The sequence below is a fragment of the Pezoporus occidentalis genome, unplaced genomic scaffold (genome assembly GCF_034315485.1).
Source record: "Pezoporus occidentalis ecotype Australia unplaced genomic scaffold, CSIRO_AGI_Poc_V1 ctg99, whole genome shotgun sequence".
Classification (NCBI taxonomy): domain Eukaryota; kingdom Metazoa; phylum Chordata; class Aves; order Psittaciformes; family Psittacidae; genus Pezoporus; species Pezoporus occidentalis.
In genome coordinates this window covers 353,679-369,489 of record NW_026916358.1, presented here as the reverse complement: position 1 = coordinate 369,489, position 15,811 = coordinate 353,679, and the positions used below count along the sequence as shown (strand labels likewise).

Sequence of the window (15,811 nt, the reverse complement as noted above, 5' to 3'; positions counted from 1 at the left end):
GAAGCTCATGTGCATTTCTGAAGATCAGAGTTGTTAAAATACATAGTGTTCAGTACTCCAGAGGCAAAAAAGCCACTTGATATACTGCTGGCTGGGAGTGTGGAGAGAAGTGCACCAAGGTATACACATCACAAAATTCTAGGTAGGTTCAGTAAACGAAAATAAACTACAATATCTTAAAAACATTTTTTTTAAACTTGTAATTCCTCATCAGACTAAATATATTACAAGTGTGAACCTTCATAATCTATCTGGTGAACACATGTTAATAGGCTCTTAATAAAGCCATAAATGCTTATCAGTCAAAACTATTCAGTACCTGGGAACATGGACATTATTTGCAACTGAATAATCATCAGAGACAGAAATTCCTGCTATGTGATATTATTATTCACAATCACAGAATCCTAAGGGTTGGAAGGGACCTCAAAAGATCATCTAGTCCAACCCCCCTGCAAGAGCAGGGTAACCTAGAGTACATCACACAGGAACTTGTCCAGGCGGGCCTTGAATATCTCCAATATAGGAGACTCCACAACCCCCCTGGGCAACCTGTTCCAGTGCTTTGTCACTCTCACAGTAAAGAAATTTTTCCTGATGTTCACATGGAACCTCCTATGCTCCAGTTTACACCCATTGCCCCTTGTCCTGTCACTGGACATCACTGAAAAAAACCTAGCTCCATCATCCTGACACCCTTTACATATTTGTAAACACTGATGAGGTCACCCCTCAGTCTCCCCTTCTCCAAGCTAAAGAGACTCAGCTCCCTCAGCCTCTCCTCATAAGGGAGATGTTCCATGCCCTTAATCATCTTTGTAGCTCTGCGCTGGACTCTTTCAAGCAATTCCCTGTCCTAAATAATAATGATGGTTTCTCCTTAAAGATGAAACAAATAATACCTCTGCCTTTTTTGAAATCTTTTGCTAGGGTAAAATGCAGCATACTTAAATACCCTAAATTTTTACTCTAGTAGAATGTAAGAACTTATATGTGCTTTGCTTATTTAGATCCATGTAAATGAACAGCACCTTTTCTTTTCCTTTCCTTCACTCCACTAGTTTCTGCACAGGGCAAATCAAAGCACTGGTTTTCCTTTGAGAAATGATGGGAAAAAACTGCTAAGCATTTTTGCTGTAGTCTGTAGTCTGCAGGTGATTACTCCCTCTTCTATGTATCTGTGTACCCGCTTTGAAATTTTTTCACGGAACAGAAACATCTGTTGATAATCTAGAAACATTTCTGAGAATAGGAAACAATCAAGGAAATTATCTTATGCTGGCAGCACATCAGAGGAAAGAAGCAGACTGCAAGCCCTTTGCCCAAGGTACTCACCTTTCTTAGGATAAAACTGTAATTAACTTGCTTCGTATGCTTTGCATAAATTCCATCATGGATAGTGCTTTGTAAAGTACGGTTAAAGATGGAAGTAGACAGTAAATCTCCCATGATCCAAGCTGCTGTGCTACATTGCTAAATAAATTCCCCCAACTACTGAGTTTTGGATGTATAGGAGTCACACAGATGCAGAAGACTATAATCTATGGAAAGAGATGCAGATTATAGAAGACTGTAATCTATTTACAAATGCAAAAGACCTATGGAAACTAGAACACCAATGTCATTTTAAACATGGATCAAATCCTGCAGACTTTGTCACCTTTCATGTTATTTATCACATTAATAATATGATTATTAATGTTATTAATGTCATATGTATAATGTCAAATGTGTTATTAATGTCATTATTAATAATATAATTATTAGTCTTAGTAAAATGTGTAGGATTCCCCTCCATATCTCTGGATTTGATTTACAATATACTCAGTGGAGTTCACACCTATCTAATTAAAATGGAAGCAAAGCTAAAAAAAAGAAAAGATTTAATTTTTGGAGACAAAGAAATTGGAAGAGCCGGATTTGCTATTACCCCAGTACACTAAAAATTCTGCCTTTTTTTTTTTTATTATTTTACTGAACCTACCTAGAATTTGTTGTGCACTGACATTCTGCTCTCTGTGAGACAGGACTGTGTAATTAAATGTCGGTGTTACTTAGCCACTAGCTTTCATATGCTCAAACTTGTGGGTCATTCACTTAATGTTTTCCAGAGGCAAACACCTAATTTAAAACAACAGAGTATTTTTCCTCCCTCCTATGCATGCAATTGTAGTAAAATGTCCCTTAATGCATCTTCAGGGAATTTTTACCTCAAAGGTGGATTACTGCAGCTTGAATGACCAAAATAATGACGCTGAAGAGGGATCTCAATGTGGGCCGTTGCATCTCAGTGAGGGAAGCCAATGAACCAATGCTTGTGTCACTGGGCTAGGGAAGGCTGAACTAATACTTGTTTTTCCCAGCAGTGCAGGCTTTTGTCCTACACAGCGATGCAGATGAAGAGCCGGGACTGCCTGAGACAGCCTTATCTCTGCCTGTGTCCTGGGGCTCCTCAACAACAGGAGACCATGTGGTAGATACAGAGACATGCTGCTGGGAAAGGAAAGGAGAATCCCTCTCTGTAGTTTCCATCAAGTGAATTGCTCTTTGGCATCCAAACACAATGTGTGTGCTGCCTACTGGTTTAGGCATTTGTTTGGTTGGCAGAATACCAACCCTTTTCCCCCAGGAAAACAAGTCACAGCAGGGGGAAAAAAAAGGGATTTTAAAGAATTTGCAATTGGCTAAACCCAAAAGGAATTTCAATGAAAAAAAATGAAATACCTGGCAACCAAACTAAAGCACCATACCAGCTCCTCTCTGAGGTCAATATATTCACGCTGTTTGCATAGTACTTACCTGTTCAGAAACAGAGTATCACACTGCAGATCTGTGAGGAAACTACCCTGAAGCCCTCCCCTGTCTCTGCATTCTAGCCCAGAAAACATTAGTGAGATGACTGATTCACTGACAAGACCTTTGATGCATCCAATATATTCATCATTGGGCTGTCTTGTGTGTTACCAATATCTGAGGTATAGTGTTTTTAGTAGAGGCATTATTTTAGTTATGCTCATGTTAAATATTGTATTTTCTTTGTAGGTTTAAAAACCAGCAAACCTGAATCACGAATCTTTATAAATGGTTTTCAACTGGTTTTAATCTGTGAACCCCTAATCATTTTGCAGTAGGGAGGAGGTCCTGGCACCACACAGACCTGCTGACAAGAGGTAATAGAGTTTCTACCTGACCATAAAAATAGTTCACAGAACCCTTCTTTGAAGACCCTGCTCTAGAATGACCTTCCAGGTAATACAGGATAAATAATTTCACTCCAAGACATCTGCATCGAGTTCATAACTTCTGAATAAACTTCATGAGATCATGCAAAAGAAGTCTGGAATTTAAACATTTCAGTGACAGGGAACTATCCATGTCCTTAACAAAGCTGTTCTTGTAATTCGTTATTGTCAAGACTGTGTCTACTTCATGGTTTGAGTCTGTTTAGCACTGACTTCAATTCACTGCATTTGTGTTTTTTTGTGAGAGACTAAAAGCCCTCTGGTATCAGATAACCTTTGATTATGTAGATACCTTAGAGACACTAAGATCAATCCACCTCTCAACCTTTTCTTTGATAAACAAATAAATCAAACTTCTGAGTCTTGCTGCTAAAAGCTGTCACCCCAAATTTCAGATTTTTCTTCTCTGAACGCCTTCCAAGCTGGTAATATCCTTTGCAAAGCACAAAGAAACACCAGAGCTGGAGTCAGGAACCTAGCAATGATCCCACAGTCAATGCCTATATTGGCCAATAAAAGCCAGAGACCAATCTCTAGTCCTGAGGCCACATGGTCCCATTCACACTGCTCACACTGACACAGCTCAGTGTTATCCCTCTTGTTAAGATTTGTTTTAGAAAGAGTTAGGGGTGCTCTGAAAGTGAGCTGAAGTGGCAGCTAACCAGTAGACAGAGGGCTGATGCTTGAGTTTATTCCATAGCAAGCAGACTAATACCTTACAAAATACCTGTTAGGTACTTCAGCGTCATCTTGCTATTAGACACTACTGGCCAGTCACTCATGGGTTATGTTAGTTCAGTTAGCTACAATATCTCTCTGGAAGATTATGCTCACATTTTTCACCACATTGATTTTTCATCCTTCCTCAGACTTGCTACTTTCTAAAACACAGGGGCTCCATACTAGAGCCAGGATGTGCTTTTGCTCTGCTCTGCTCCTTATGCATCAGGAAATGCTAGCATGAAAAAAAAAAAAAAGGCATCTGAAAACCCCTCCTTTGGCCTGGGAAAGTTCCCCTGGCAAAACCACAATAATTTACAATAGCGTCAATATAACTGTGGTTACTGCAGAGCAGATCTTCACCTGAAAGGAGGTGGTTTGGGCTGAGTGTGTGCCAGGGCAGATAGCAACACAGAGCTTCCAAGTTCTGATGTGGCTGGAAGCATTAGGCATCTGCAGATATCTGTTACTCATTCCAGGGCTCTTAGTCAGGCTGGAGACCTGTCCAGCATGAGGAGCTCTTCTACCATCTGGGTTGTGATGTTCAAAGAAGAGTATTGGTCCTTCAGTTCAAAGTATACTCAGCTGTGCTTGGATGTGTAAAGATAACTGCTACCTGACTGTGCTCATCTGATAGTACAAAAGGGAAATCTTGGCAGATTGGCATAAAATGGTTGCAAGTGTTCTCCAGCCCTTAAATTAAATTAATAAAAAAAGAATTAAAACTCCCCTGTAATTAATTAGTACTGTAGGAATGTAGTCTGTGCTTCCCATCTTAGTGTCAGATGCAAGACCTAATGCTAGTATCAGAACTGTGGGATACTTGACCATTGGCTTCAAAATGCACTGCTTGCAAGCTTTGTATTTAAAAAGTTCATCAATAAAACATTTTCCACTTTGGGAAACCATCAATACAAAAATCACTCCTAAACTAGTGCTAGTTTTCAGTTATAAATGCTTAGCGCTCACTCTGCTATGACACCAAACACTAAAACCTTTTGTGGCACATGCTATGCCATGCTACTATATTAATGAGTCGTACAGGATGGAAATGAAACTTAAAGCAATTAGCTGTAATTCTGTCTTGTGTAGAAGTATCAAGAAAGTTCTTCTCTAGAGAAGGTAGTTAACTGAATTGCAAGGAGAAATTACTTATTTGACTTGTGTTTTCTATTACCAGTCATAAAGGTTACAATTTAGGATTATTCCTTAGACAGGAATACAGCTATTTGTTTTCTTCTTCAAAGACAAGACCAACAGGCTTGCTCATAACATCATCAAATGGCTTTTTAGGACATCTGGCCTGAAGTGTGCAAGGCTTTGGGGTGTGATATTAAGCTGTGTTACATGCCATAGTCTCATGAAGTCACCCTGTGCTAAAATGCAGTGACTGTCACTGAAGTTGCTGGGTACCCCTGCTGCAGTTCTTGGCTGAGGTGCAATTTTATTGCTGTATCTTCTGGTGCTCCCACTGGCATTAAGCCAAGCTCTTCAGCTTTGCTTTTTCTTTTTATTGGACCCCCTCTAATAAATCTGTCTGGATGTGGTCTGTGAATTCCACTCAACAAGATCAAAAAGCAGCTCTTAGAGTCAAGCTGAGAGGACTTCCCCTGCCTAAGCCCAACTCTCTTTTTATCCCATACTTCAGGAAAATGTAACTGGCCATATGTCAGTACCAATGTTCCATGGTTCCAGCTGAGCATGCAGAAAGATGATACAAAGCATTTGTTCCAGGCTTTTGCTACCTGACCTCTTCCTAACCTTCTCAGGAAGATCTTTCAGGCAATTTCCTCACTTCATATCTGGATTTCTTGCTGCTAGCTATTTTATGTTCTGCCTGGAGGATAACTACAAAGCTAAGGATCACATGGCAGTGGTCATGGATAGAGGCTTACAGACATGAATAGGAGGGTAGTCAGTACTTCAGATAATGTGTATGTGAAATGGGATAGGGGGTCTCTCTGCATGGTGAGAGGAGGCTGTTGAATTATCTCCATTAGCTGCTGCACAACTGGGCTATTCTCATCTGCTAAATAACAAAAAAGTTTCAAGCAAACACAAATGCAGTTAATGGATTCCTGTGACCACCATATTTTTCTGGAATAACATCACTGCGCAGTAATTCCAACTTTGATTTGTTTCATTTGATTCTGTTGGGTTTTTGGTTTGTGTTTTGCTTTTGTTGTTTCGTTGTTGTTTGTTGTTTTTTTTTTAATTAGTTTGGGGGTTTTTGTTGTTGTTGTTGTTTTAAGGTGGAAGCTGCAGCTGAAGGGACCAATGAAGAAATTAACTTTAAATAATAAATTACATCCACACATTATATTTTAAATAAGCTACTGCTATCTTAAATCAGGCTACTTTTCCCTTAGTTTTCTTCATTTTGTAAGTGGTGTGCTCCAGAGCTTTCTATAAGCACAGTGTTTTAAAATTAGCCTTATATAATTTAAATACCTCTTTTCTGAAATACATCCCTTTCCTAGGAGACTTTTTGTCAATTTTATACCTCCTCAGGAAGAAAATAAAACAGAAAATGTATTTCATTATGCTATCCACAGTTTTACAAGAGCAGGAGAAAATGTGCAACAGTAATGGTCTCCATTCCACAGCTGGCACACACTAAGAAAAATCTATAGTAATGTGATTTGTCCTCTTCACATCCCTCCCAACTCAGACGAAGTTAAAAATAAAATGAAAAACAGGGGACATTTCTTATTCCAAATCGATGTGAAGAATGCTGCATTTGTTGTTGGATCGAAGCCTGCTTGTCTTCAGCTAGTACTTCTCCCTTCAGGAGAAAAGGGACCTGGAGCCTTGCTATCAGCATCCTGACACTGGATACAGAAAAGTGAATGCTGCCCAGTTCCTCCTCATGAAAACTTTAGGGCTTTAGTGCAGACCTGGACCCCTTTCTGACATGCCAGGAGTTTGTCCTTTCCCTGAATGGAGGATACTTTACTCCAATTCTTGAGCAGTTATTCCCCAAAGGAGGTGGCCAAAGCAGCAACAAGAGACAAAGTTATACCAGGTGTCATCCAGAGCAGGGCAAATCCAAGCGGAAGCAGGCCACCTGAGCATCATGCAGTGTCTGTATAGCACAATACATCGTTACAATCCAGAGTGTTTATTCATGCTCTTATTGTACAGCTCTGTTGTTTATACCAATATTATTCCTTCATTTCAAATGCAGTGAGGTTCTGAAGCCCACATTAGGCTTAGAGTCCTCCTCAATAATAAAAAAGAAATCACTTTACAGCTTTAATCCAAAACCTTATATTCTGATGCATTTGCTAACAGAAGATTAAGTAGAGCTCTACTGATGCCAGTGGTGTTATGCTGCCCCTCAATGAACATAAAGCAGAAAGGCAAACAGGCCCGTGATATTTTGTAGCAGTGAGGGGATCACACACCATCATACTTGCTGTATTATGTAGCACACTACATCTGAGTTATAGTGTCTATTAAAACATATAACTAATTATTTTCTGGTGCCTTTGGAAATCAAAGCTCAATTAAAAGATTGGGTTTAGACTGATTTTAAAGTATTCTATCACAAAAGATAGAACATCAAACAACACATATCTAATATGTAAACTGGCATATTCAAATGACCCCACAATCCAGTCTGTCTTGTACTTCTATTTATTCTTTTTGCCTAATATTTTAATTTGAAATCTGTGAGCCAAAATAAAAACAAAATCAACTTTATTCTATGTTTGTCTAGTGCTTACACAAGAAGGTCATGAGAAAGACTCCTAGGCGCTCACAGACAGTAATGAACTACTAGTAACCCTGCTGCAACTGCAGTACTGTGAAAGCCTACAAATGTCCTTTTGAATAAGAGATGGCAATAGGCTTGGTGGAAGAATGAAGGCTGATTTTGAAGACACACTGGAAATACTCTGGTTAAGTGAACCAATCTGGTTAAGTGAACCACCCACCTCTTGAAGGCAGGCAGATAGTGAATTTTGGGTTGTTTGTCACTCAGTGACCCCTTCATGTCATGTCTAATCAAAGCCTGCCACTTCCTCTTGCTGTGTTTGCTCCAACAAGATGTTCTCTTTGTGCTGTTGCAATCCACTTCCCTCTAAAGATCTCATCCAGACTTCTGGTGCTCATCACCATCTGGTGGTTCCAAATGCTTACCATGCCCTCAAAGCCTTTGTGCAAAAGGGAACAAATGCTGCTGGTGGCTGAAAAATCTTCCCTTTCCTAAGTAGATATGCATTTATCACACTTGTCATTACATCATTTTGCATCACTTCTACATTTGGAACTCCCTAAGATATGAGTAAGCAGCTGGCACCATGTCTAGGTATTGGCATGATGGGCTTTCCTGATGATTTCCAAGGATAGGAGAACTATCAAAAAACCTAACATACTGCGAGACATAAACAAAAAGGAAATGCTTTCCTGCTAAAAATGACATAAGCAATCAAAAATGGAAGGTGGCAGAAAATTGTTGTACTTACTATGTGTCGTGCTGCAAATACTCCATCAACTACTGCACAACAGAATGCTGCTACCACGCCAAAGCTGATAAACACGATGGAGGCTACTAACTGAGAAGAGAAAAACAGATTGAGTAATGTTCTCGATATATTTCTTTAAGTAAAACGATTACACTTATTTGTCTAGTATTCTTAAACAACAGTTCCCCCTGCTGTAATACACTAAAGATCAGTGTGGCAGGATGCCAGTCATGCACAAGGAAAAGGGCAGAAATTCTTGATGCTGAGTTGACATACCATCAAGTGTACTAGAAAAGCCTACATCTTTCTAGAGAAAAACATGTCAGCTGTAAGAGTTTTTAAATTCAATGGTGATTTCTTTTAAATCAACTTATTTAATAAACAGCAGTGGTGTCCACAGGGTGAAAAGCCATACTGCTTTTGGCTCACATCAATTTCTACAGCCTTATGACGGTGGTACTACTTCATACATGCAGATGAAGGAAGTTAGTAAGTAGCCCATCAACTTTCAGAAAGCTTCTGTCGTCCCATATAGCTTATGGTAACTTATGCCACAACAAAATTGGCTCCCAGCTGCCCCCTCAGTCTCAGCGTGGGCAGGGCAGAGCACAGCAGGACTCGGTACGTGTCCCAGATGCAGCACAGATGTCATACTGCCTTTTTTAGCCTACCAGCCACAACTTCAGGCCACATTCTACCTCCCAAGCTGCTTCATTCATAAAGGATTATTAATTCTTTATCAACAGGACTGCCAATAGCACAACAAAGTGATGGTGGGATGGGAAGCTTGGGGAAAAAGGCTGTGCAGGTTGGGCATGCTGAGCCTACTGCTAGCCATGCTCCCTTTATCTGTGAGGATGACTACAGCTGCAGCTCTAGCTGCAACTGAAGGGCTAGCAGAACCCCAGCTATGGCAAGCTTACTGCCCAATTCACTCTGAAAAGAGCAATAGGACTCAAAAAGGCTGAGCACTGGTACACATCTCTATCAGAGACCAGTGTGCAGCTAGCACCCACACTTGAGATGACACTGGCTTGTTTTGAGGGCATGTCTGAAGGATGCAGTGGTGTGAGCAAGGTGAGATGAACTAAGTCCTGAAGGAGAAGCCCCGTGTATGCCTAAGCAAGATGCTCTCCTTGGGCTCATTAGCCCCAGTGCCATCAGATGCGGGAGAGATGCTGTCAGTCCTTCCTCTCTCAGATTAAAGGTTTTTTGTGACTCGGAGGACTCTGCACCTTGAGTTTGGAAGAGTGGGTAATTGCAGGATAGAAGGTGAATCTAGCACACACCTTCTGGCTAGGTTTTTAATGTAATGTACAGCTTTCATGTCTGGCATTTCTCAAAGTCAAAAGAGGAACCCTTCAAAGTAATCTATATGATAGGTTAATTTTAATATACAACAGTATTAATTTATAGTCAATAACTGCAACAGGTAAAAAAAAATTTCCTTGAAAACTGACAGAGCAGCATTCACACTTGATAGAGCACATGGACCAGGTTTCAGTTACAAACTTGGGACCTCTTCGTTATTTTCACTCCTTCATAACATGTATTTCAGAAATGCTCAGGTATAATTACCGAAATTACAGTCCACATATTGCTCTGCCTGTATAGAATCCATATCTGCATTACCTAAGTACTGTTCTCACATGTGTAAAATCTGTAAGGCATCACAAACCCACTTGAAAAATGGACTTTTTAGCTTATGTTAACCTTGGAACAGTACAATGTCAATAGCATCAACAGGGGACACGAGTGTTGCCAAAAAATGTATATTGGGCAAGTAAGAAATTACAGCTATATAAACCCATAGCTTATGGGCACACAGGTCAAAGCAATGTCACACATCTAGAAATAAGAGCTCTCAGTAAATCAGCAAAAAGTACCACTTAAAAGCAGAAGAATCACAAATGCTTTCTGATACACTCTCTTAGTCTCTCAGTAGCCCATGGCTCTCAGATCATGTAATCAGAGGCGAGCCAGCACCGCCACAGGGACTGCTGTGTAATCAGAATCCTCAGCACGGGGAGGAAAGGGGCACACAGAAGTGGCTGAGCCTGATGGTACTGGCTGGTCACCGCAGCAGGCCCCTTGCAGCCAGCTCCGTCCTGCCGCAAGGAGGCAGAAATCGTAAGAAAGCAGAGTTGGCTGCATCACCCCTTAACCTCCACTATCCCTTGGCTCTCCACTATGGCGGGTCACATCTAAAGATCTTAGCATGCAACTCATCAGATCAAGAAGACTGTGAGCTTCTTGTACAGAGAGCTATTGTCACTGCAGACCAGAGGGATGTGCAGCCCTGTGGCAGCTGCATTTGCTACAGACCCTGATCTCTTTACTGGAAGAAGTGTCAGTGTTTAAAAGTTCAGATTAAGTCATTACTGTCTGACACTTCTATCTTGTTTTTCAAGTCATAGCTGTCAATCAGGTAATTAGTGAGCACAGCCAGGTGTTTCCAAATAGCCTGAGTTCAGGATGAATTTACTGGAAGCTGACCCCAAGGTGGCTTTTCATTTCACACATGAGCAATTTATTGATGATCTACAATCCCCAAACCAACGTTTTCCACTCATGGAGATAGCTTAAATCACCTAATGGATACCTGGCCTTTCAGTTTTACCATGGTGCTATAAGAGATCACATATAAAGGTGCACAGTAAATTGTAGCATTAGATAGACAGGAACAATGGAGTTGGCATTGCACTCCTCAGTCATTGGTGATCATTTACCCATTCAGCCAGTCTGCTGCTCTTATCCATGCCTATAAGCAACTACTTCAGTGAGTAGTCCCTTTGAAACTGAGAAGATAATTTCTTGACTGAAGTAATATTTATTACAATGCTGAAGTGGAAGAATGTGACATTCAGAGGTTCTTAGGACTTAAATAACTTTATACATATATTCAAATGATAGAAGGAGTAATAATATAAGAACAACAACAAAAAAATCCTTAAAATAAAATTACAGATTTATATTCTCTCTCAAACCTCCCACTGCTTATTGAGAATCTGAGAAACACGTAAACAAAGTACAGAATTAATTACTTCTTCAAATTGCAGCCAAGACAGCCAAATGAAGAGCTGTTGTAAATTCAAAAGCTATTTTTCCTGAGTGGTAGGTGATTGCTGGAGTTGTGAGTTCATGAGCCTAGCACTGTCAGGAAAGAAAAGCCATGCAGTTCATTTAAATATAGACGATTTTTGTTGACTGGTAAAAGAAACAGCACTTAAAAAAAATGGATCCATCACATCATCTCATCTCCATTTTTAATAGCACTATGGTTTGTTAGGAACATTATTCATTGTTTATAACAATATATTTAACAGTTATTCAAGAAATTGTTTTGCTTTTGCCATTTCATTGCTGTGCAGCCAGGCTTCTCTGCAGCCTACACTAACAGAACACATTTACTCCTGGTTCTGGTACAGAATATAATAATTCGGCTATTCACAAGGGCACCACAAAGCCATTTAACAAACACTGAAAACTGTACTGTGTGGGCCTATCAAAATAAACCCAAAACCCAGTTGTCCAACAGAGGTGTTTTAACAAAAGGGAGAGGAAATAACACTTGGAATGAGAGACTTTTCCACACAGTATTAACTGAAGAGTTGTTACCTGTCACAGAACTATGAAAACACTAAAAAATGAAAAACTAGTTGTCGTGGTTTAAACCCAGTCAGGTAATTCGTTCGCTCACTTCCCCCCCTTTTCTTGCCCTCCCCCTGCTCTCGGAGGGACGGAGAGGAAAATCGAAAAGAATGCAACTCCCACAGGTTGAGATAAGAACAGTTTAGTAACTAAGGTATAACACAAATCACTACTGCTACCACCAATGATAATAATGATAAAGGAAATAACAAGGGAAGAGAATACATCATCTCACCACCAGCCGACCGATAACTCGCCCCCCCAGCCCGACCAAGCTCTGACCGATACCTCCTCCAACCCTGCAGTCTCCCAGCCCTTCCGGCTAACTCCCCGTTACATCCTGGGCATGACGTGCTGTGGTATGGAATACCTCTTTGGTCAGTTTGGGTCAGGTGTCCTGTCTCTGCTTCCTCCTGGCTCCCCCTCCTCCCTGGCAGAGCATGAGGCCCACAAAGTCCTTGGCCAAACCAAAACATCGCTTGTTATCAGCTCTGTTCCCGAGCTGAAAGTCAAAACATTGCACTGCACCAGCTACCAAGAAGGGGAAAAATGACTGCTACTGCTGAACCCAGGACACTAGTGAAAGCATGGAATCTTAAATTCTTGCATACTCCTTCTTTCAGAAAACGCATGCATTTTATTGCAGAATCCACCTGCCTCAGACAAACTCTTGTCCTTCAACAGGCATACAGCACCGCTGGCTGCACTGTGCCACCTTCCCTATGCAAGTGAGCCTGCTGAGGGCAACAGAGCCAGGGGGCACCCTGTGGCCAGGAAAAGCTGGTCCTGGACACACTTCAGCTGTCAAAAATACAGCTGGCACGGGTACTTGGCAACAACCATCTCCCACAGTGATTCCCATTAGTGGTTTTGGAGCCAAGAGCTGGCCACAGACCCAATCCAATGACACAGCCACCCTGGCTCCAGCCATGCTCTCACGTAACCACCACACCACAGGTCCCCGGGTACTCTGCGGGCTGCATCACACGCTGCTGTCACTGTCCCTGCTCTGTGACACACGGAGACATGCAGCCAGTGTTTACCAGCAGACACAGAAAATCACATTGCTCCCCAAGATAAGCACCCGCTCGCTACAGGCTGGTACCTCCCTGGCTGTTTCCAGCATCGCTGCGAAACTCCTCTCTCAAGCTCTCTAGGCTCCTGGTCTACATTCTCACACATATCTGGCTTCCTCATAGCTCTAATTTAGCCCTTACCTGCTCTCAGTCAAGAGGCACAACTGCTCAGATAATGACAGCCATTTTCAGCACCAGATGCTGTGTAAGATGCCTCATTCTCCTGATTTAGACTCAGTAGCTCTAAGACTTTGGAAAACAGAGGGATTTTTGTTCTCGAAATCACTTCAGTATCAGATGCAAATTACATTATATCTAACAGACTCACTTAGCTCATGCTAAATGGCTACTTTTGCATTGCACAGCCTCCAATGTCTCCAAGTATTGTGCTCTTCATCAAATCTGGGATTTTTTTCGAGACAGAGGAAGAATCACGATTACCCTTATCAAAGTAAATTGAGAAACACTGTCATCCAATACCTTTGGCTCCGGAAAATGAAGGCTTTGCAAAAGGCTGTGTAAATGTTATGCCACAGGTTTGTAAAGCCCTTTTATCCCCACATAGGTTCAAGTAAACATATTTGGAAAAGAAATTCATGGAGCAGTTTGTTGTAGGCTGCCCCTTATATTACATTCTCCAAACACCAGTTTAATTCTGTGTGCCTTTCTACTGATTTGACAACCCTATGTCTCCAAGTTCAGAACTTAAAATAGGCTTAAATAAATCTGCTGTAGTTTTCCAGTACGCTGGGGATGAAGCTGTGAGAGCAGAAGTTTACAAAAAGTACATCACAAATCCAAAACCGAGAATGAATTTTCCACCCTTGGCACAATCTCAGCCAGGAGCTGCATCTGTTACCATGGCACCTCAGCAGGGCTGTAGATTAACGGCCTGCAACATTAACACATATAAAGTCATTGCACTGCATTCCAGATGTTGTTATCAACTAAGCACTGCCTGTCTTGTGAGGTGGGATGCTATAAAAGTACTTTTAATTGTGAGTTAATTTTCTCTACTTTGTAAAGCCCTCTCCTGTGTGGAGAGTGACCATCTCCCACAGTGGTCACTTATTTTCCCTGCCCTTGGGACTGTAGTTCTGCTGCTGTGATGAAAATTCAGCTCAGGTAAGGTTTCTACTACATAGATTTTCACAACTGGGCTAATTACGGGGTTTCTCACTACACCAGCTAATATGCCTCACAATATATGGCCTGCCAACTTATTCTTTCCAAATGTTAGTTCTTCAGTAATAGCACTGCTGTAACTGCAGCTCTGTTGTCGCACCGCAGGAGATAGGATTATGTCACATTCTTTACTCATTAATGCCAATTCCAGTCATAGTACTAGTTACAATGGCACAAATTCGTAATGATGAAAGACTTCTATGACTGCCCAGCCTAGGCCTGAAGAACTGTGTCCTAGACTGGCTTCTAGGTGAAGGAGGGAAGAAATATAAGTGCAAAATGTCTCCTGTTTTAAGAACACTGGCTTTGGTACAGCTTGGGAAGACAAGGACTGGGACTGGGATCCCATGCGTAAACATGTAACTTGCTTCTGACTGTAATACACCTAATGACTACCTAATAATGTAGCCAATGCCCATGGGAGATACCTGTATTACCAGGAAGGTCTTCACACAGAGACAGTACACACATGATGCTGTCAGGTGTTCAGCTCAAGTCTTGTGCTTAGATCAAGTGACCAAGTTAGAAATCTAAAGCCTTTCCACAGTATCATCACTGTTGAATTCAGCAGGTCCAGTTACATGTTTTTGAATATTATCAGCAACAACACAGATCTTTGACTCAGATTTTCTTCCCTCTCGCTGTTGTTAAAAGCACTTCAGGGCACAGAGCTGAGCCTATGTGACTGCTTGCTGCCATCTGAAATGGCACCTTGCCCTCCTGTCGTTAGTTTGCTTCCCTGCTGTCCAGCCCTCTCTCTTGATCCCTCTCCCCAAGGGCTGCATCCCTGCATACCAGTTCCTGTGTTTGCCCAAGTACACAGCAAGCCAGTGCAATTCACTCACTAGGCAGAAAACTATCTGTTCTACCAAATAAGTTAGATCTAGCAACTTTAAAGAGACAAGCGCTAGACCCAGCGCAAAAGAGAGGGTGAGTCCATGTGGCCAAGACAGAAGGGAAGGAGCTAGAAGTGCTGGCAGCAACTGTTAGGTTGTCTCACCTATTTCACATTCTTTGCACTCCTAGGGATTATCAAAGTAAAAGCTAGGTCTTAGCTATAATGAATAAATTATATGGACTGGGGTTATTTTGCTCTTTGTGGTCAAGGAGACTTTTGGTGTACTGCCTGTGATGAAGGCTGCTCTTTTCCAATATTGTGTCAGGGATAATTAGGAAAAATAGCAACATGAAAAGGACAGTTGGTGTAACACAAGCAGGGAAGAGGTCTCATGGGAAATTTAAGCAACCTCACATGCATAAAAAGGCAGAATTAGATACACAAATGTTGGGAAAGAACACAGAAACCATGAGAGGTATCAATTATTATGCCAAGGAGAAAGAACAAGATCAAATCCACTTTCAAAACAAGGGTGGTATTTTCATTCAGAAAATTTCTCTTCTTCTCTTGCCCCACATCCTGAAGGGCAGAATGATAAAAGGCAGAATTTGCAATATCTTTTGTTATGCC

General features: G+C 41.3%; 1 protein-coding gene across 7 annotated transcripts in view; it reads right to left on the bottom strand.

Moving 5' to 3' along the window:
* TMEM255B (transmembrane protein 255B) overlaps positions 1–15,811 on the bottom strand; it is a 64,444-nt gene that overhangs the window by 26,639 nt on the left and 21,994 nt on the right. For 5 of the 7 annotated variants that reach the window (XR_009962405.1, XM_062606883.1, XM_062606882.1 and 2 more), the window contains one exon: positions 8,432–8,521. The exons of the other annotated variants lie outside the window; for them this stretch is intronic. Coding sequence is in view for 4 of the 5 variants with exons in the window: in XM_062606883.1 (XP_062462867.1) it covers positions 8,432–8,521 (90 nt within the window). In the remaining variant the exon portion in view is untranslated. The remainder of the gene's footprint in view (positions 1–8,431; positions 8,522–15,811) is intronic. 7 annotated transcript variants of the gene reach the window in all.